A 22,869-nucleotide genomic window follows, 5' to 3' on the forward strand; every position below is an offset into this window, starting at 1 on the left:
TTGCTTTTGCAGCCGGAAGTCGCTACGAGAAACATGATCTTTCATTACGATCCTCAGCCTTTCGTGAACCCGTTTGCTGCCGGTTATGGCGCGCATCCCTCGTTCATGGATCCATTTCCCCAATTAAACTCGGTCCCCAATGGAAACGCACAGCCATCTGCATTTGACAGAGCAGAGATTAGCGGTGGCAAGCTGATATGCCATGCTTTGTCTTGTAGAGAAAACAATGACGAGAAAAGAAGGGGAATTATTCATAGAACTCTCGTCCCTCAGTACGCCGGTGAAGCTTTTGACACCAATTTACTGCTTCGACGACACTACGGCGAAGCTCGCGGAGAACCAACACATCAGCTGCAGACCCTGGAGCTCCTAGGTGGCATGTCTCACCCCGTATCAGCTGCGCCCAAGTCTGAGGCACAAAATAGGGGGCGGGCAAACCATGAGATGTTAGATTTGAGCTTGCACCTGTAGGTGTTGCAGCTGCGTTAATTTCATTTGGTTGATGTTTCCATATTGTAGCGAAATAAGTTTCGAGTCATTTAACGATGATACCATGTCGCTTAATTTCGACTATTTATACTCGATCCATCCAGTATATCGATATTCCCAGTATCAATGTAGCACGATAATGTCAAATCTAATCTATGCGTGCAAGCAGACATGTCAATAAGATGGCTAAAAAGAAACAAAATAAGTATATGAAATTAATGATGCATCATTATGATAATTATGCATCATTATGATGGCTTATATAAACTATAAATTTAGCTCACTTAATTACTTGAATGCCAAGTCATTCGAGAGATGTCATTTTTCACATGACAATCCTACTGCAGGTCACACCTCTACGGCGTCTGAAGGGTCAAGTTGGGGTCCACCAAACACTAGTTGGATTGTTGCTGGACAAGTATTGGTGGGAGCGGATGTTTCGTGGTCCACCGGAAACAGCTTATCAGCCAAAAAGCCCGATATACGCTCGACAAGAAGACCCTGAGGATCGAACGGTCACGAGCTTCCGAGATCACCGAATCAAATCAGCACCACGACGTGTTAATTCGCGGAACGTTGGATTCCGACAAAGTAGCGGGGTAGTTCCGTCATTCCACAAATAAAAAAGGGAGTTCTGAAAACCACTCGCTATAAAAGGTTTGCGTATCGATCTATCCCATTATAATCCACCCAGGAGAGAGAAGCATAAAAAGAAGGAAAGGGGGGTGAAAGCGTAAATAAAAGAAAGAAGAAAGAACTAAAATAGAGGGAGGGCGAGAGAGAGAGAGAGAGAGAGAGAGAGAGGAGAGGAGGAGCGGCGAGAGGTGAAACCCTAGGATTCACGGCGGCGGCGGTGGTGGCGGCGATGACAGCGGCACGGTGACCGGGGAGGAGTAGGTGGTGGCAAGATCCGGTGATATGGAGGAGAAGGAGATCTGGGGAACGTGGGAGGAGCTCCTCCTCGCCTGCGCCGTTAATCGCCACGGCACCCGGCGCTGGGAGTCCGTCGCCATGGAGATCCAGTCCCGTACATCCGTTTCCCAGCTCGTCACCCCACAAGGCTGCCGTCAGCGATACCGCGACCTCCAGCGTCGTTTCGGCGTCGGCGTCGTTAACGGCAGCGGAGACGACGACGGAGGTGACGCCGATCCCGATTCGAAAGCAGACGTTCCGTGGCTGGAGGAGCTCCGCAGGCTCCGCGTCACCGAACTCCGCCGCGAGGTCGAACGTTACGATATGTCCATCGGGTAATCAGTCGGTTCGGTCATATTTATGATCGGAGTAATTTGTTTAGCGTCCTTCACTTTCCTTTTTTTTGCGTTGCCGTCTGATAAATATCAGACGGTCCCAAGTGTTGGTTCGTGGATTTACTTAAGTTGTTTTGAATATGTATTTTTTTAGATCTTTACAATTGAAGGTAAAAAGTCTGCAAGAGGAGCGCGAACGGAGTTTACGGCAGGCGGAGTCCGGCGAGGAGAAGCCGGATCACGAGACGAAGAAGGAGGCTGGTCCGCTGGGATCCACGCCGGAGAGCCTCGCCGGAAATCGGATCTCCTCTGGCGGTGATTCCGTACCCTCATGCGATCAGTCCCACTCGAACGACCCGCAGCAGATACCCGGAGAGGACTGCCGAGAGCAGGGGAAGGCGTCGGCGTCGGTTGCGCCCGGCAGTAACGCGACTGATCCTTCCGCCGTTGCCGACGAGAAGGCGGCCGAGGGATCGTACAACGGCAGCACGGGGAGCCCCACGGTTGGCGCGGCGGCCCGGAAGCAGGCGATGGGTGATTCGGGCGAGTCCATCGCCGAGTCGAAGCGGGGCGAGGAAGGGGAGGTGGGGGAGAAGGAGAGCAGCGACGTGCAGAGTTCGGCGAGCCTGTCGCGGCGGCGGAGGAAGGCGGCCTTCATTGGCCGTAGCGGCGGGGGCGAGGAGGCGGCCGCGGAATCACAGCCGTTGGTTGACCTCGTCGAGATCTTCCGGTCGGACAAATACGGGTCCGTCTTCGAGCGCCGGCTCGAGAACCAGGTTTGTGATCTCTTCAATTTCTCGCGTTTATTTAAGAGTATAACGTTCATATCTCATCCTCATCATTCTTAAATAGTTATATTTGGACACAACCTTTGCGCGGGCGATTAGGAAATTATAGGCGGTGAGAAATTGAGAAATATCGTAAAAACTCGAGCGTCGAGTCGAGGTTTATTGTCGGGGCTTTTCCACCGTTTGATTGGTGATGGAGAACAAAGTGCGAGGAGAAAAGGCGGGTCGATTGGAATCCATCGATTATTAGATCCGACTGTGGGAGCGGTCCATCGCGTTGCCTTGCCGCCTCGTACGTGTCCTTTGGGTAAGTAATCAAGCCGCCTGTACGAACGTTTACAAGCAGATTAAAATATAATACTATTTGTACAAATTATAGATTAAAATATATATACAATATTTAGAGACGTTCAAATTGATATGTGTAGTTAAAACCATCCGTCAATATTAACCATATATTATCAATTTTTTTATAAGTCAATAACTATTACTGTCTATTTACACAAGTCAACTTTCTTATATTGGTCACCTTTGGATTGATCTACTATTTTGCGCGATGAACTACATAATTGATTTACTATTGGTCAACTTCCAAGTTTGGTAAACGAAGATTGGTAGGCGTTAGATATTGCGGCTAAATGGCAAGTTAATGTTGCTCAGATCTGGTCGCTGTGGTCGCGTCACGGCTGACGTGGCAAATTCATGTTTTAGATTTTGAAATGGTGAATGCTTCGACATTTAAGATGTTAAGTGGTTCGATGTGCGTTGCGAGCAGTAAATGCGTCCTTTTGATGCTTAATATATTCACGGAATCTGACGTAAGCATCAACTCAAGTATTATTATTTCCTATTTTTATTGCATTATGTGACTTTTGTGTTTTCCTGTCTCCAGGTAAGCGTGAGATACCGCAGCCTCGTGCGGCAACACGTGGACCTGGAAATGGTCCGGGCCAAGCTGGACCGCAGAGCATCGGGGCGCTCGTATTCGACCGCAGAGTTCTTCCGGGATCTGCTGCTGCTCTGCAGCAACGCCGTCGTCTTCTTCCCCAAAGACTCCCTCGAGTCCGTCGCTGCCGTCCATCTTCGCCGGCTCGTGACCAAGGAGTTGGACGCTACCTTCCGGACGCCGAAGGAACCCACGCCGCCGCCTCCTCCTCAGCCCAAACCAGCCGCCCCGAAACCCAACCCCGAACCAGACCTCGCCGGTGCGTTGACCGACAAGACGATCTCCTCGCCGCCGCCGATCGTTTCCCGCAAGCGTAGCTCCATATCGAACAAGGTAGCCGTAGCGGCCGCGAAGAAGGAGGAGGAGGAGGAGGAGGAGGAGGAGAAGCCTGATCCTGCGAGAAAGGAGTCGGACAACGAGGAGAAGAGCCTCACTACCAAGGAAAGGACCGTCCTTTCTGGGACGACGAGAGGGTTGCGGAGCAGCAAAGTCCGGGGTGGCAAAGGGGAAGGAGGTTCGGCAGCCAAAAGGTCCAACCTTGCTCCCACTCCGAGCCTCAAATCCAAACCCGTGGACAACGTGGCGGCCGTCGAGGAGGTGGTGAAGCCAGACAAGAAAAAGCAAAGCGCGACCAGCTTCTTAAACCGTATGAAACGGAGTTCGAACGGGACGCTAATGGAAATGCTAAAGAGCTCGTCTGGAGCAGGCGGCGGCAGGGAGCAGAAGAAAGAAGCCAAAGGTGACGCCCGGAAGGACCAGAGCTCCCGTCAGGCGACTGGAGGGGGCGGCGACTCGGGGAAGAAGGTGGCAGAGGCTAGCGGCGGTTCGGGGAAAAGGAGCGTGGGGAGGCCGCCGAAGAGGGCGGCGGCTTATGTCACACCGCCTCCGGCGAAGAGGAAGAGGGAGGATGCGGAGGCAGCGGCAGCGGCGCCTGCCAAGACTCCGGCGTCGACTTCGAGGAAGCGAAGACGGAGATGAGGCCGGTGATCTGCTGTGTGTAAATTATATGGACTTCCCCTCTTATTTTTCTCATTTTGGGGGACTGAACAGCAAAAGAAAAAGGATAACGAAATGCTCTAAGCTTCCGCTGTAATGATAGTGGTCATTGTAATCCGCTGTAACTTAAATTTAATGGTCCCAAGTGTCCAAGTAATCAATCTCATGCATCTTCTTCATGGCGATGTCATTCTCATCTGTGTTACTTCAGTAGTACTATTGATTTCCGTGTGCATTAAACGTGGTCCATCATGGAGAACCAAGCCTTAGGACATTTATTTTTACCTAAACAAGGGGGAAGATATCATCTTTGGTCTCGAATTGGTTGTCGGCAACGCAAGTGTGTTTTCTTGCCCTTTTCAGCTCCGTTGACTTTGGAGTTCCGACATGGGAAGGGGATGCTGATTTTGGATGAGATTCTTGTTTGTTTGAAATTTAAGACACTAGATTCTACTCGAGGATAATATTTTATTTGAGTAAACTATCGATAAATTAAGAAAAAATCTGTTTTGTATTTCTTTAACTATTCGATGTAAGGAATAGTTAATTATATTATGTTAGTTATTTGTTCTTGTCTTCGGCTATCGACCAACACCGCTGAGAAAAACGAAGCTTCGCTTTTGCCTTCGGCCAGCGATCAACGCCGCTAAGAAAAGCAAAGCTTCGCTCTTGCCTTCGGCCAGCGATCAACGCCGCTGCAGCCAAATTCCTAAGAGGCTTTGCGACCAATCCTCATCTTCCTCACTGTGATAATCTTCGATGATCTGCCAACAGTCGACGGACCTAAGGAGAACGAAGGACGGACTTAAGGGGAATGAAAGGAACGCTTGTGCCCTCACAGCAACAGCAATCGCAGTAGTAGCGAAGCCTGTTGCTCGTAAACCATTCTTTACATCGATCCAAGATTGGTATCCTGTCAGGTATCCTTGACAGGAGCACCATCTTGCTGAGGCATGATAGAAGATAAGATTTTTTCAACTATATGAGGTACTTCAATAAAACTTCTTTAATAATTATTCTTATTTTCTATTCTTTTCATCACATCCGAACTCGATCTTCTTATCAATTTAAATGTTTGAAATCTCCTCGATCACAACCTAAGAATTCCTTACACATGTATATCAAAATCAAATCAAATTAATCTTACTGATATAGAGACATCCTCCCTATCGACTACTAATATTATCTTTCAATTTGCTCTAACGTATGTGTTTTTATGCTTCTTACGTTGCATAGGAACAAAAGAAAGCATCGTACTAACATATTATGGGTCTTTATAATAGATTGAGCCCACACTATTCTTATATAAGAAAATATCCTTATATGTGGATGACCACACTATACATTTAATTTTTTTTAATGCGGTGTTAATATATATATATATATATATATATATATATATATATATATATATATATATATATGTATGATGTGACATTGATTGATATAGTGTCATCATGAGAAAGTAACAACCTACCATGATTACCGTATCCTAATAATAAGACATGGTGTGTGTGATTAGAAGTTTAAATGTGTCCAAGGTTTGTAAGTAAAAAAAAAATTAATTAGCTGAAGAAAATGTATCACGGTAGAGGTATAAAACCAAATGTGCTTACGGTGCGAGTAAAAAAAAACTCAACAAATATGAAGAAAAATTTGTCATGACGGGGGCGTAAGACAAAATATTTTGCCTAAGGCGCATGAGTCAGGAAAACCCAATCGACATGAAAAAAAATCCACGAAGGCACAAAGATAAATATGCTTGAGGCGCGTGAGTTTAGAAAACCCCACCCACGCAAAAAGAAACCCACAACGGTAGTACAAAGCCAAATGTGCTCAAGGCATTTGAGTTCGAAAAACTCGACCTACGAGAGAAAATCTCGAACGCTCTTATGTTAGATGAACTAAACATTACATTTTGAACCCCTCTCACAAAAGTCCTAAAGCATGCCTTCGCGCGCGAGGAGGGGGGGGGGGGATTTGCTTAAATGATAAGAGATACATTGTTGGCGAGCCACGTGGTGCGTAGAAAGAGAGGAGAAGATGAAGATTGCTCCTCCACCCATTTGCCTATATGGATAAAGATTAAAGGCAAACAACCGTAAGCTTTCTTCTTGCCAAAGATAATCACAAACTTCATTTCTACCTTTATGACTCAAAAGATAATTACAAGCCTCTATGACCAAAAAGGCAATCAAACACTTTCTTGAAGCCCTTTACGAGTAGAAAAGCAATTGTAAATTTCCTTATAGCCCTTTATAACCAGAAAGGCCATCACAAGCTTTTTGCATGTCTTACAACTAGGTATAAAAGTTCACCTTTTAACACAAAAAAAAAGAGAGACTTCGAGGGACTACTCGTGTCTGCACCTTTTAACACTCTTACATCTCATATTACTAACTTGGGTGTTATAGGGATCAAGTTGGAAAATCTCGCCCGACCTCAATCTTCATTCTAGTGGCATTCACCTTGAAGGTATTTCAGAAAATCATACACATACGGATCCGAATCTCGTCAGAATGACTAAGACGATAACGATATTTTTTAATTAATTATATATATATATATATATACATATATACATATATACATATACATATATATATATATATATATATATATATATATATATACATATACATATATATATACATATACATATACATATATATACATATACATATATATACATATACATACATATATATATATATATACATATATATATAAATAAATAAATAAATATATATATATATATAAGAGAATCGATTGAAGTTTAAGACACTACCTACGTGGCATGATTACCACTTACTAACAATGATACGCATTGTGTGAGTAGGAGTCTACGAAGGCTTCCTTCCTCCGATCGCAGCTTCTAGCGTTGTTAGCGGCGGAGGTGGTGATGGTAGGGATGGAGTCGGTGATGGTGGAGACCGGTGACGGCGTCAAGCTCCACGCGCGGCTCTTCAAGCCGGCGGAGCCCCTCGCGAGCGACCTCGTTGTCGTCCTCGTCCACCCCTACACCGTCCTTGGCGTCCCCCAGGGACTCCTCAAGGGGATCGCTACCGGTCTCGCCGAACGGGGCTTCCGTGTTGTCACCTTTGATATGAGGTGCGCCGGCTGGGCTTCCCTCTTCGGCTCTGCCGAGATCCGGGGCGCCATCGCCGTTTGCAAGTGGGCCTCTAATACCCTCGCCCTTCGCGGCATCATTTTGGTTGGATCGTCCGCAGGTAATTCCCCTCTTCAAATTTCGAACATGACTGACTTCTCCTGGTGGATTCAAAGCCTTGTCGAAGATATAAATAACAACAACAATAAAGTTTCAATTATTTGGGATCGACTACATGAATATTTTGCCATCATTGAGATATAAGGAGTCATATTTTTAGTTAAATTAAAAGAATTTACATCTTTATTTAAGGAACCATATTTTAGGTTAAATTATAATGGTTGAAGATGTCTGACGATTCTTAAAAGGCTCAGTGCCAATTACCTGAAGATAATTAATGCAATTAGAGCTGTAGATGGTGTGAGAGACATCTCTTCATTTGCACTGTTCTTTGGATAATTTTGTGTTATCTAGTTTCATTCTTATATTTAGATGGGACCTTGTGAACTAACTAATTGCAAACTCTTGCTTGCTATTGTCAACCATTCTTGATCACAAACATTGGGCAGATCAGAGTATTTGTCCAAACTAGAAAGCAAATTTGTAGGCCGTTTTATTTCAAAAGTTTGTACCATAAGCAATTTATATTTGATGCTTGTCCAAATAGTTTCTTATTGCAAGCAATGTTTCACACTTGTCTGTTCTTTTGTTGTTATGAATCTCACAAAGATAAGTAAGATTTTTGGGCTGATAGTCACCCAATTTAAATCTTGTAGCTCAAGTAGTTTGGTTGATTTTGTTGTTCTTTATTGCTCTCAAGGATAAAAAAAATTCTAAATTTGAAGTGAAGAAAGTTTTTTGTCAATTGATCTACATTTTTATTTTTCTGAATAATATCATGTATGGATTCGAGAGCACCAACAGGTTTAGGTTTCTTTTGCTAAGAAAAATGTTGCCAAATGATTGTCTGCAAATGTTCTACCTTCTATGGTCACTTGTAGGTGTTGGGTTGACAGTCCACAAGTTCAGCCCATAGTAGACTTTAACAGTCCACAACTTACTCCCTTTCAAGTCAAATCCTAGATCTAATAAGGGGGGTGTGGTGGCTATGAAAATAGGGAAGAAAAACTATAGCAACGAGACATCCAATTGCAGTAATAAATTGATTCAAAAAGGAAGAGAAAAAGGCAAAAAAATAAGAGAAGGAAAGGAAAGAAGACGAAGACAAAGACAACACAGAGAGACTATTCTACAGTATTCTCATCTCATGTTAGATCAGATTTACAGTAGATTATTGCGCAAAAGACTATAAGATTTGTGTATTCATTATTCTTATAGTGGATTATCTCTGGTTTGCCCCATAGTTTTTACTCTTCACGTTGGAAGAATTTTTCACGTAAATCTTGATGTCATATTTGATTATGATTTTTACGTTGCTAGTATTGGTTCGTATATAAAAATAATTCCTCTTTATATCCCATCGGTAGAATCTTTCATATTTTTATCTCACCTAAGAATAAACGTGCAGTTAATTTGTATAGATTTAAAGTGGTGACAGTTTTGCTACTTAAGATTAGAGGGGGAAATTTATATGTACTTTCCATATCCAGCCCATAGCATGAATCAGGGCGAGTTCATTAGTGATCGGCAAGCAGTCATAAATAACACTGTGGCATGGGCTGTAATGGTGAAGCTTGCTGGGTTACCAGGAAAAACTGGATTCACAGAGTTATTTCTTCAGGTGGAAAAAGTTCAGGGATATTGAGGTTAGAGGAGAAGGGGTAATAAGAGGTGAGCAATTAAATGGAACATGAAGTAAAATGTGACTCGCAGGTAATGATGTAAGCTTTGTAATGCATTAAGTGACTTTGTTAGACTACAAAGTATATATCAAATCCACAAAGATGCAATCATCCTGTAGTCTCATTGCATTGAGCTGACCGATAACCTTCTGTGCTCAAGAAAACTCTGAGATTCAGTCTCCTTGGAGTTTGCATGTATGCTTTTTATTGTTTAATAAGATTTTTTTTGGCAGAAAAAAAAAAACTTTGATTGTTTCCTGTTGTTCATATGGACCCTAATTCCTTGTATGGCACTGAATTGAACATATTGGTATTATAGCAGCACATCAGCTTTATTATCAGTATCTCAAGTAAATTTTGTCTGCTGATCTGTGGTTCTTGACCTTTCCAATCATAAAATTTTCACAAGCACAATAGCAACCTGGTCCAAAGAGAGAATTTGGCACTTTGTGTAGCATTATCAAGGTTCATCCTTGATTTCAGCATCTGCATATCTCCTGTATTAATCTTCATGATATGATTACAATAGCAGTCTAGGTCTCAATTCTGTATACTATATATGAATGCTTGTATACCAATTGGTTGGCTTTTGGTATCTGTAGGGCTATGCAGATTACAAGCTTTTATTGACCTCTGTTACCTGTAACAGGTGCTCCAATTGCCGGCTGTCGATAAAATAGACCAGGTTGTTGGCTATGTCAGTATCGGTTACCCTTTTGGTTTGATGGCTTCCATCCTCTTTGGGAGGCATCAGGAAGCCATCCTCATGTCGGAGAAACCCAAGCTCTTCATCATGGGGAACAGAGATCAATTGCAAAACAAGCTTAAATCCGCAGCCGGCAGAGTCGACAGCCACCTGATCCAAGGAGTTGGCCATTTTCAGATGGAGGGGTCTGAGATGCTCAATCTCATATCCACATTTGCTCAATCCCTGCAGGGATAGCAGTTGGACGCAGCTATAGGAGCTCATCAAAGCTGTAAGCAAGCTTCGATGTGTTGTTGTTTATGCATTCATCACTCGTAGGAAGCAGTCAATATGGAAAATCTAGAGAAAAGTCAACTGTAACGACTTGGCATGGATTGTGCAGGTGGTCAACGGTCCGGGTTGTATCTTAACAAAATGTAATCTATCTTCGCAAATCTAATAACTAATTAATGACCAAATGAAATAGAATGGTTAACATGTATTATTCTCTGATGGCTTTTCTCAGATGTACAGACCAGCTATCCAAAACTAACCAAGACTTCCAAGCTGAAGTCGTCGTTAGTCTCTTGCGAAAAAGATGACGGCACCCTCTCCTTCCACGAACCTTCCTTTCTTCTCTCGCCAGTCTTGATGCGGGGGGCATCTGTTTAAGCCGTGGCCTCGGGGCCATCGCAGCTTGGTTCGGGTCCGGAAGGCGGGGATCTCCCTGGGGGCGCTCCTCGAGCCCGCTGAGGAGGTCGGGGGCGGTGTCCGATCGGGACGATGTGGTCGTCTCGACCTGCGGGACCAACGGGGACCTTCGGCTTCGCACCTGCACAAAGGTCGGGTCGGGGTGCTCGACCCGACCCCTCCGACGATCAAGTTAGAGGAAGATGTGGAGGGGGTTTCAAGAGAAGAAGTGTTTTGGAGTGTGTCCCCCCTTCCCCCCTTCTAATGAATGAGAGGGTATTTATAGGGGAGCATTCTGCTTCCTGAGCTGCCCACTTACAGGGGCAGGCTGGTACTCCTGACAGTAGCGATGGCGTAGCGTGTTGGACTTGACTTTTGCAGGATATTAATGTGCCTCGGTCAGCGTTCTGATCAATTCCGAGGTGCGTGACGTCATTTGGAGCAGTTGACATTGTTCTGAGACTGATTGTCATTTTTACCCTTATCATATTCCCCCCCCCCCCCCCCCGAAAGGAGCTATGCGTCGGTTGTCACGCAAGGGGAGTCCGATGCATGGCTTCTGTCTTCAGGTGGGCTGGCCGTGCGGACGCAGTTTCGGGGAGAATGGAGCCGAGGGGCCGAGGAGCACGACGCAGGCGGGCTAGCCGCGCAGGTGTGTCCTGGGTGGCGTAAAGCCGAAGAGCCGAGGAGCACGACGCAGGCGGGCTGGCCGCGTAGGCGTGGTCTCGGGTGGCGTGAAGCTGAAGAGCCGAGGAGCACGACTCAGGCAGGCTGGCCGCGCAGGCGTGGTCTCAGGTGGCGTAAAGCCGAGGAGCACGACGTAGGCGGGCCAGCCGCGCAGGTGTGGTCTCGGGGAGCATGGAGCCAGGGAGCACAACGTAGGCGGGCTGGCCGCGCAGGTGTATATCGGGAACATGGAGCCAGGGAGCATAACGCAGGCGGGCTGGCCGCGCAGGTGTGTCTCGGGAACATGGGGCCACGGAGCACGACGCAGGCGGGCTGGCCGCGTAGGTGTGGTCTCGGGCATTATGCGGTCGAGGATCACGATGCAGGCAAGCAGACCGCGTAGGCGTGGTCGCGATGGCCATGTGGCCGAGTAGCACGACGCAGGCGGACAGACCGCGCAGGTGTGGTCGCGATGGTCATGCGGCCGAGTAGCACGACGCAGGCGGACAGACCGCGCAGGTGTGGTCGCGATGGTCATGCGGCCGAGGATCACGATGCAGGCGGGCAGACTACGCAGGCGTGGTCACGATGGCCATGTGGCCGAGTAGCACGACGCAGGCGGACAGACCGCGCAGGTGTGGTCGCGATGGTCATGCGGCTGAGTAGCACGACGCAGGCGGACAGACCGCGCAGGTGTGGTCTCGGGCATTGTGCGGCCGAGGAGCACGACGTAGGCGGACAGACCGCGCAGGTGTGGTCTCGGGCATTGTGCGGCCGAGGAGCATGACGCAGGCGGGCTGCACCGTCAGCCGAGCTGTTGACGCGGGCTGGCCGCGCATGGGGCCGAGGCAGTAGGCTGGGCCGTTCAGCCGAGCAGCTGAGGCAGCGGGCTGGTCGCACATGGGGCCGAGGTGCCGAGGTGCTGCCGGCCACGCATGGGGCCGAGGTGCTGCCGACCGCGCGCATGGGGCCGAGGAGCCGAGGCAGCGGGCTGCACCGTCAGCCGAGCGGTTGACGCGAGCTGGCCGCGCGCATGGGACCGAGGGGCTGAGGTAGCGGGCTGGTCGCGCATGGGGCCGAGGTGCTGCCGGCCGCACGCATGGGGCCGAGGTGCTGCCGGCCGCACGCATGGGGCCGAGGGGCCGAGGTGTTGCCGGCCGCGCATGGGGCCGAGGAACCGAGGTGCTGCCGATCGTGCATGGGGCCGAGGAGCCGAGGAGCTCGACGCGGGCGAGCTGTCACCCGACATTCCGGGCCCTCATTCTAGCGCCAAAATGATGCGGGGGGCATCTGTTTAAGTCGTGGCCTCGGGGCCGTCGCGGCTCGGTTCGGGTCCGGAAGGCGGGGATCTCCCTAGGGGCGCTCCTCGAGCCCGCTGAGGAGGTCGGGGGCGGTGTCCGATCGGGACGATGTGGTCGTCTCGGCCTGCGGGACCAACGGGGACCTTCGGCTTCGCACCTGCACAAAGGTCGGGTCGGGGTGCTCGACCTAACCCCTCCGACGATCAAGTTAGAGGAAGATGTGGAGGGGGTTTCAAGAGAAGAAGTGTTTTGGAGTGTGTCCCCCCCTTCCCTCCTTCTAATGAATGAGAGGGTATTTATAGGAGAGCATTCTGCTTCCTGAGCTGCCCACTTGTAGGGGGCAGGCTGGTACTCCTGACAGTAGCGATGACGTAGCGTGTTGGATTTAACTTTTACAGGATATTAATGTGCCTCGGTCAACGTTCTGATCAATTCCGAGGTGCGTGACATCATTCGGAACAGTCGACATTGTCCTGAGACTGATTATCATTTTTACCCTTATCAAGTCTCTTCCTGTTTCCGGAGAACAGCAGACCTTGAAGTCATCCCATCATCATGAAATCCGTGAATTCCGCTTCCGGAAAAGCTTCGGCGTCAGAAGCTGCCTCCTTAGTCGTAGTATGCGAATGGAAGTCTTTGACCACGGTAACTGAAGAAACAAGCTTTGGAAGTCTTTGTTTGACTGGTCGCATCCTCATCGAGACAAAGAGACGTCGTCAAATCGTTCCAAGCATCTCTCGGCGTCAGGCCGGCAACGGCTTCCATAAGTACTCCGCAGCACTGGCGAGATCCTGCATCGAGAACTGGCAAGAGAGTCCCAGCAATAGGTGATGGCGTCCTTCTCTTCCTTCCTGCACCTTTCTGCACTCGCTCTGCTTACGTTTTCTAGCCTCTCATGTGCTAAAAGCTATAGCAACATAAGCCTGGGGTCCTCCCTCACCACCTCCGGTCCAAACACATACTGGCTCTCCCCCTCCGGCGAGTTCGCTTTCGGTTTCCGTCCTCTCGAAACAGATAGCAGCAGCTTCCTGCTCGCCGTCTGGTTCGAGAAGATCGAAAGCAAAACCGTAGCTTGGTACCCACGCCCCTATAAACCAGTGACCGCCGGGTCCAGTGTGGAGCTGACGACCGACGGGCAGCTCTTGCTCAAGGACCGAACTGGAAGTTCGCTGTGGGACCCCGGCGTCAGCAACGCCGCCTATGCCGCCGTGCTCGACACTGGTAACTTCATACTTGCCGGTGCCAACGGCTCGCCCCGATGGCAGAGCTTTCAGGATCCCGCAGACACCATGTTGCCTTCCCAAGCGCTGGAGCTGGATACCAAGCTTCTGTCCCGTTTGACAGACACGGATTATTCCGAGGGAAGGTTCAAGCTCATCATGCAAAACGACGGCAATCTCGTGCTTTATGCGGTGGCCGTCCCGTCCAGCTTTCAGTATGATCCTTACTGGAGCAGCGACAGCGTCGGTAATGGAACGGGACTCATCTTCAACCAATCTGGCAGCGTATACCTTTCTAGAAAAAGCAACACCAACATCAATATCACTTCCGTGGAGATGTCATCGTTAGAAGATTTCTACCAGAGGGCAACGCTGGATTTTGATGGAGTCTTCAGACAGTACATCCACCCCAAGAACGGCTCCGGAAATGGTGCATGGCCGTCGGATAGATGGACTATGGTGGGTCTCACGCCGACTGACATCTGCAGTTCATCCAACTTCAAATTGGGGAGCGGTATTTGCGGATTCAATAGCTACTGCACGACGAGCGACAACTCGAGCGTCGTCTGCGAGTGCCCACCTCAGTATTCCTTCATGGATCCGAGCAGGAGGTATAAAGGATGCAAGCCTGACTTCCCTGCCCAGAGCTGCGATGCAGACGAATCGGAGGCAGCACCACTGTATGGATTCAGGACGCTGGTCGACGTGGATTGGTCACTATCCGATTACGAGGAGTACTCGCCCATCTCGGAGGACCAGTGCAGAGAAGAATGCCTGACAGATTGTTTCTGTGCACTCGCCGTCTTCGATGCCGGTAGTGGTTCTTGCTGGAAGAAGAAGATTCCCCTGTCCAACGGGAGAAAGGCTAGCGATGTCAACAGAAGAGGGTTCCTCAAAATTCCCACAGACAATACTTCACAACCTTTCTCTTCGACGGGGGAGGAGAAGGGCAAGAGGACCTGGATTTTGCTGGGATCGTTGTTCCTTGGAGTCTCCCTATGTGTGCTCATGATCTCGATACTTCTCGTCACCTATTGGTCCTTTGTCCACAACAAGATGTTGCATAAGCGTCAACCGTCCTCGAGCTTGCCGACGTTGAGCCTGCGGTCTTTCACTTACCCCGAGCTCGAAGAAGCCACCAATAGCTTCAGAGAGGTGCTGGGTAGTGGCGCTTCCGGCGTCGTCTACAAGGGGTTCTTGAAAGACGAAGCCGGAACTCGTGTGGCGGTCAAGAAACTCGACAAGGTCTCGAGGGAAACAGAGAAGGAATTCATGAACGAAGTCATATCCATTGGGCAGACCTACCATAAGAACCTGGTGCGACTGGTGGGATTCTGCTGCCAAGGGACGGATCGGCTTCTGGTGTACGAGTTCATGAGCAACGGCTCCTTGATGGCATTACTGTCCGGGGACGTGAGGCCGAGCTGGGATCAACGCGTCCAGATCGCGCTTGGAATCGCAAGAGGCCTCCTCTACTTGCACGAGGAGTGCATCAGCCAGATCATCCACTGCGACATCAAGCCCCAGAACGTGCTTCTGGACGACAACTTGGTGCCGAGGATCTCAGATTTCGGCTTGGCCAAGCTTCTGAAGACGGACCAGACGCGAACGAAGACGGACATCAGGGGGACCAAAGGATACGTCGCACCAGAGTGGTTCAAGAACGCGGGCGTCACGGCCAAGGTCGATGTGTACAGCTTCGGCGTCATGTTGCTGGAGATCATATGCTGCAGGAGGAACGTGGATCTGGAGCTGGGAGAAGCGGAGGAGGCGATATTGACCTTCTGGGCGAACGACCGCTTCAGAGACGGGAGGCTGGACTTGCTCGTGGAAGGGGATGAGGAGGCGACGTTGGACATGAGAAGGGTGGAGAGGTTCGTGAAGGTGGCGCTTTGGTGCATCCAGGAGGAGCCGTCGATGAGGCCGACGATGCACAAGGTGGCTCAGATGCTTGATGGCACGGTGGCTGTCCCCATACCCCCTGATCCGTCCTCCTACATCAGTTCATTGCAGTGATGGATACCTTCACGGTAGATTGGCCCATAACTTGACATCTAGAGGTACAAAGAAAGGATGATACTTGCTCATGTTTTGGTATTACAGTATGCAGGTTTCCGATTCCCTGTTCTTGCTGCTCTTTAGCTGCAAGAAGGTGAGACAATTGTTAAGGAGAGGAAATCATGATCTCATATAAACATAATTTTTATTAAAAATATTAAAAATAAATTAATAAAGATTATTATATATATATATTTATTTATTTGTAGAAGATGCAGCAAATAGTGTCAATATGGCAGTGGCAGCTTGTGGGGCAGCAGAATGACACAAAACTCGTCCTTTTAGGCCCCCCACAGTCTCTCTTACTCTCTCCAAAGAAGCCAACTGGCCGCTTTCAGGTCTCTGAGTCAATGGATAAGCTGTAGAGAGAGCTGCAACGTTGCGGATGGATGAAAGGTGTCTCGAGACCACCGGGGCCTCGACCGGCTCCGGCGACACTCTCCATGGGCTTAAGTTTGGGCAAAAGATCTACTTTGAGGATGGCGGTGGCGGCGGTGGGAGTGGGAGTGGAAGCTCCTCCAAGCCGCCTCTGGCTCCGATCAAGGAGGGCGCGGCGCCATCGCCGCCTGGGAAGAAGGGGAAGGGGGTGGCGCAGGGGGGCCTGCAGCAACCGCCTAGGTGCCAGGTGGAAGGGTGCAATGCCGATCTGACGGGGGTTAAGGCTTACTATTGTAGGCACAAAGTTTGTGGGATGCATTCGAAGGCACCCAAGGTGATTGTTGCAGGCTTGGAGCAGAGGTTCTGTCAGCAGTGTAGCAGGTCAGTCTTGCTTCCCTAATCGGGTGTTGTGTTTCTGTAGGCGCAGTGAAAATATTGATACTTCTCGTATGTGCCCCTTCTTAATCTGATTCTAGGGTTAGGACTTGACGAAAAAGACGATCTTTGATATTAATTTTGTCAGTGGACTCATGTAAGCTTTGCTGCCCTTGGATGTTGATGTAGGGTTGGTTTGCCTTCATGTGTTGGGTTTGAGGTTACATGTTCTTGTTGTCATTCATACTGGCCTTTTCCTAAGAAAAAAAAGATAACCATAATGGACTCTAGTTTCTTTTTATATCATTTTCTTCCCTGCAAATTGTTTCATGCAGGTTGATCTTGGCATCTTTGGGGATTGTTGTTTTTGCTTTCCTTTTTGTCGTGTTTTCTGGATGTTAATTTTCACTTCATATGGGCATTTCTTTTGTCCTCTTTAGTTTTCCCTTTGGTTAAACTGCATGGCTATGTTTTTCTTGAAAGACTTTGTCTCTATTTGTTTATTAGTTGTTTGTTTGGGATGGGAATTGCCACTTCTATATATCAGACAGTAAATATGGGGTTGCATGCTAGCCTTGAACTTGATTGTAGCTGAGATTAATTATTGGGCATTCTTAATATAATTTATATTAGAGTATGCCCCTCCACGCACTCCTAATTATTGTAATTTTTGTGGTCGCCCATCTGGTTACTGTGTGCTTGATTTAACAGTACTGCTTTTACTAATATGTTTGATCCTCTGCCGTTTGGACATTGGTTATTTTGTATGTTTCTTTTTTTTTCTCTCATAGTGTATCTTTTGTTTTTCTGGTTGCAAGTTGAAGAATGTGTTCGAAGTTGTTATGAATGTGCAAATGCATGCATTTTTCATGATTTCCAATTATGATATCCATCTACTTTGGAAAGTTAAGTTCATTTAGTGATTGTCTATTACATTTTGCGTTTGCTTCCGAAGAAACAATCTGGATGTCTCCTCTGTGTATCTTTGTATAAGGATACTGTGACAATCTTTATATGTTGTTCTCATCTTAATTAGTCACTATGTGCATGAGTTGTCAGGTTACAAGCTTAGATCTAGGTTGTGGACATGCTCCATCGAAAGAAGCAATATGGTTTCTTCTTAAGCTAATTAAAGAATTTCACTTGTTACAGAAGATCTCATATCTAGTGGGCAACTGTTGAGTTGATATAAAATGTGTGCGATAGGTGTATCCAGAATGGAAAATTCATATCTTGATTGATGTCTGAGCCCTTTAAATGATGGTTCAATGTCTAAATAGATTCTTTTCCTTTCATTCATTTGGCCAATTACTATTTCTGCTCTCTGATCATTGCATTTGTCAATTCCTGTTTATATTTCTGTCACATTCTATTGTGACGGTGTTCACAAGTTTTTCTAAAAGGAAAATTTTATTTACACTTTTTGTATAGCAGCCTCTATTAGAAGTAAATGGCACCTCTTATGCCTCTGCTGCTCTCTTTGGATGAAAAGTTGAAGCTTTAGCCCATCAATTTTATAGTATTGGTGTGGAAGGGGTTTAAGTATAACTAAGCGGTATGCTGTCAGATTACAGTGATTGTAGGGACCATCCCACTTATGTAATGGGACGGTGTTATGCAAGAAAATACATCGAGTTCTCAATTGTTCTAGTAAATAATATGATTAGCTGCTCTGGCGTAATTTATTTTTGGTCGAATACTTGGTGGTTCCTTCCCCCAAGCAGCCCATGCCTATCCTGAGAAATATCGACACTGTTTTCCAGACTTCTACTGTTTGTTGTCAGCTGTAGGTTGTACAGGCTTGGTGTTTGGTAAATTAAACTGCAATTTTTCTCAACCATACAGAAGATGCTTGCTTGCTTGGATTTATTTGGCCCTCTTGCAAGAGTTCTTCTAAATCTATCATCCAAATGAAAAATTTATATTCTTTGATCATAAGCTAACATAATATGCATAATATGCATAACCCTAAAATCATTGGTAAATATTTTTAAAGCATAACATGCACTTTGTTTTTTGGGATATTTAACTTTATAGATAATGTTTGTCTTGTTATTACTATGGCTACACAATCACAGGTTTCATCTATTACCTGAATTCGACCAAGGAAAGCGCAGTTGTCGTAGACGACTTGCTGGACACAATGAACGTCGCAGGAAGCCACCTCCTGGGACATTTGCATCATGCTATGGCCGGTTTGCATCATCCTTTCATGGTCAGAAGCTTCTTACTGTATCTGCATTTACATTTCCCTCCTTGCAGCTTTCTGATACACTGCCATTTGTATGCTTTGTCCTCAGAAGAACCTGGTAGATTCAAAAGCTTTCTGGTGGACTTCAGTCACCCAAAGTTCTCAAGTAGTGCAAGAGATGTTTGGCCAACTGCTCGTGCTGGTGATCGGGTGGTTACCGATGAATGGCATGGGGTCTTAGATGCTCCAACCCATGCGGCTCTCTTACGTACGCGTCCCTGTTATCAGGGTCCTCTGGCAGGGAACTTCTGCTCCCCTGTGGAACTTCCACCTGGTGAAGTTCTTGCAGGGGTCTCTGACTCGAGCTGTGCTCTCTCTCTTCTGTCAACTCATTCGTGGAGCAGCAACTCTGCCAGAAACCTTTCAGTAAACCCAGCAAACAGCACTTTTGTTGTGCCCCCTCCATCAACCCGTTCAGTCATCCCTGGTAATTCCACTACCACTTCGTGGGGGCTAAGAAGTCATGGAGGCAGGACTATCCCACATGAAATCCAACATGAAATGGGATTAGCAGAAGAAACTGAGGCTAGCGATGCTCATTTTTCTCATCAGGTAGGTTTTGCTCCGCATGAAAATGGGCAGTGCCTTGACCATGGCTCAGGTAGGGCATGTGACCATTCGGTTCCCGGCATGCATTGGTCTCTCTAGACCTTATGATCAATTGACTGTGATGAATCGAAACTTTGTGCATGGTGATTCTGTTTCAAAAAATTTTATGGATCTTAAATCTTTTGTCCATCTATATGAAACCTATGCTGCCAGGAAGCATTAGTAATGTTGTGATGTCATTTAGCTCATGCTTTGTTACAGCTGTGCTGCTATTTTTCTTTGTAGTTCATGATAGATTTCACTGAATATTTGACGGTTTTGAACGAAACAAGCTTCCATTTTTTGTACTGTGGAGAAGAAAATAGACATGGTTGTGCAGACATCTCTTGACGGCTTCCGAATTGGGGCATGCTACTAATGCTATTCCACAGATAAAAAGATTCTGCCCAACAAGACTGCAAATAACTATTCTTGGACATCATCTCCATCAGTGGGCTATTACCCATCTGCTGCAACCTATGATTCTGCTACATAAACTAGTCCACAGGGCTTTTACCTATTAGCATGTGTTGCTGATATTACAAATATGATCTATTATAAGCGTAAAGCTTCTTCAGATACACAACTTGGGTTTACATGCCATGACATCCGGGAAATTGTATTATTGAGCAGGCCTTCTGCTGAGCTCTTTTTGTTGCAGTAAATCTTTAGTGTGACTCATTTCTTTTGTTTTGTTTCCTTTCCTTTTTGTTGCTTTCTGTTGTCATCAGATCACAAGTCTTTTCTGAGAAAAAGTGTGGATATGTATAGGAAGCAGTAAATCAGTCCATGACACTTGATGAGATCAGAATCTATTGTTCTTATGTGTGCATCAACCTCTGGTTAAGGAAATCATCAGTTTGGGTTCATGCAAATGTCAACTAAGATTGTTACTCAAAAGTTTGAAGAAGCAAAACCTCAGGAATTATTTCCATGGTGTGTTGTATGGGAAGTGATCAAACTTTGTAAAATCATGCTTCTGAGTAAAATTAAGATGATGTAGCATGATACATAGTATTGGGAATATCATCATGCTTCCAAGTAGGAGAAGCAAGTTTTCATGATTGGCCAAATCATGCATCCTTCATGTGATCCAATGTTGGCAATATCATCATCATCATCATTTGTTTCTTCTCATTTGACAACTACATCTAACAAAACATCATGATGTGGTTCACTGGTTGTGCCATGCTGTGGCCACCAACAATTCCTTGTGAGTGAGGTCTCCATAAGTTCTCCATGCATTCCTTGTATGGTTCAGTACACCTTGTTGTTATCTTCCATGTCCAGACATTATCAATGTGCTTTCTGGTCCCTATGTCTCCTGGAACTACTCATGCCAATTGTTCCTCCTATCAGGGAGAATGATTAAGCTAGCAGTATGGTATTTCTACACCAATAAAATGTATATAGACAAACTCATTGACTTCTTAGCCATATGAGACTAGTACCCAGCTTCATGAAAGTCAATAGAATTATTGATGTCCAGTTGCATGACCACTTTAAGATTCTTATTCTTGTGTGACAAAAAGGTTTTCATAGGTAATGGAGGTTTGTGAACTGGATTCCTTCTTATCAATAGCATTGAATTCCAACTGCATTTCTTCTTGTGGGAAGATGGCAATGTTTTTGGCATTCAATATCTCAAAATTTCTTGCTGTGTTTCTCTTCACCAATGCAATAAAACAATAAGCAGTTTATCTGTTTTACAATACATTTAACATAGTAATATACAATTCCATGCAAATTTGAATGAAATATTAGTATCAGTTAATCAAAGGAATTTTTCTTTTTTTATCTATAAAATTAAACCTCAGAAATAGAGACTATTTCTTAGCATACATAAGTCCAGAGAGTTGAAACAAGGAAAAATTTTGAAGACGTAGCACAGTTATATATGATTCACCATTTATGTGATCCATTCTACAAGCTTTTGTCACAAAGGAAAATAATTGAGGGCATGCACAAAGATACAGATTAATAAAATGGGTCACACCAGTCTCATAATACAAGAGATTCCTTAGTTGAATTATCACAGTCCTGAAACAAAAGAGATGACTTCTTAGGTTAATCTTATCATTATGTATGCACACATCAGAAATCAGTGCATAAGCTTACTTAGATTCCCTAGACAACTGAAATTGCCATTTCCATATAGTGAGGAGATCATGAATACAGTGATATCTCAGATTTTTACTCTAGTAGGTAGGTTTAATCCTTCAAATAAATTGTTAGACATGCACTAGTAGCTAATCAATAGTGGATAATGGTAATGTTTGATTATGATCAAAGCTAAATCTTCATCTAAAAACTTGGGAACTAAGAAGCAGTAAATACTTACAACTTACAAAGTGTAGCATCTACTCAGCTTTGATGAAGAATCTCTCAGTGGAGAGAACACAGTCCACTTGCTACCTTCATAAAAGTTAGAGGAGGAGAAAAGTAAAGCCAAAGCAGCTCTGACTCTCTTTTGTTCAACACAGAAAAAGTAGTGCTGAACTTAGGAAGCTACACCATCAATTTACAGAATTCAAATTCACATTGAAGAAGAAGCAGCAGCTGTCTTTGAACAGGCTGATTATTTTGTCTGCTCACAGAATGCAAGCATAACAAGGCATTTGATTTTACACATCAACTCTAATCCCATGAATGAAATCAAATTGATAAGCTATTCTTGAAGCCTTGAAGGGCCAATTTGCTGTTCTTTAATGGGCAAAGAAGAGCTTTCTATCAATGGAGCACATCCAATCATCCCCCATTACATAACCCTACAAATATTATGATCAAAATGCAAGTCAACTGAGTCTTTAGAGCCACCCAATTTGTGGTCTTTGTGGTGCTGAGTTCAATCTCCTCACATGCATGGGAGGAAAAGAAAAAAAAAAGGGACAGAAAATGGATCCAAAAACAAAAACAAAGAAGAAAAAGAAAAAAAAATCCAAGTGGGTTCATTGGACCAGTAAATCAGAAATTAAAAGAGAGAGAGAGAGAGAGTTTAAATAAAAAATACTGGTTCTAACCCTTTCTCTACCTGACTTGTGAGTTGTGGAAAGGAAGGGCTCCAATTGTGGGTCCTACACTTTAAGAACCAGAATACTTGGAACGACGATCTCTCCACGTCGGGAAAAGAATGTTCGGATAAAAAGTAGTTTGGGACCCATTTACCTACACGACTTCTTACCAGTCTTTTCACTGCAGGAAGAGGTGACTAATACAGTGGGCTCCACAAGTCAAGGCGTGCGGGGATCGGGAAAACAGCACGGTGGTAGAAAAGTGTCGG

The 22,869-nt window shown here is 45.9% G+C and overlaps 2 protein-coding genes and 2 pseudogenes across 2 annotated transcripts; all 4 read left to right on the plus strand.

The window, feature by feature from the left end:
• The first annotated feature begins 1,180 nt into the window (after positions 1–1,180).
• LOC135623735 (uncharacterized) lies at positions 1,181–4,632 on the plus strand. The gene is made up of 3 exons (XM_065126992.1): positions 1,181–1,736; positions 1,891–2,512; positions 3,417–4,632. Exons 1-3 carry the CDS (start codon positions 1,408–1,410, stop codon positions 4,446–4,448), a joined length of 1,983 nt encoding a protein of 660 aa, XP_064983064.1. The 5' UTR covers positions 1,181–1,407; the 3' UTR covers positions 4,449–4,632.
• Positions 4,633–7,278: 2,646 nt separating this feature from the next.
• On the plus strand, positions 7,279–10,446 carry LOC135621908 (uncharacterized; annotated as a pseudogene).
• Positions 10,447–13,433: 2,987 nt separating this feature from the next.
• Positions 13,434–16,010, plus strand: LOC135623736 (G-type lectin S-receptor-like serine/threonine-protein kinase LECRK3). The gene has a single exon (XM_065126993.1). The coding sequence runs from the start codon at positions 13,550–13,552 to the stop codon at positions 15,953–15,955; it is 2,406 nt and encodes an 801-aa protein (XP_064983065.1). The 5' UTR covers positions 13,434–13,549; the 3' UTR covers positions 15,956–16,010.
• Positions 16,011–16,250: 240 nt separating this feature from the next.
• LOC135623737 (squamosa promoter-binding-like protein 14) lies at positions 16,251–19,810 on the plus strand (annotated as a pseudogene).
• Positions 19,811–22,869: the final 3,059 nt, after the last annotated feature.

The sequence above is a fragment of the Musa acuminata genome, chromosome BXJ2-9 (genome assembly GCF_036884655.1).
Source record: "Musa acuminata AAA Group cultivar baxijiao chromosome BXJ2-9, Cavendish_Baxijiao_AAA, whole genome shotgun sequence".
In the NCBI taxonomy this organism is placed as follows: Eukaryota; Viridiplantae; Streptophyta; class Magnoliopsida; order Zingiberales; family Musaceae; genus Musa; species Musa acuminata.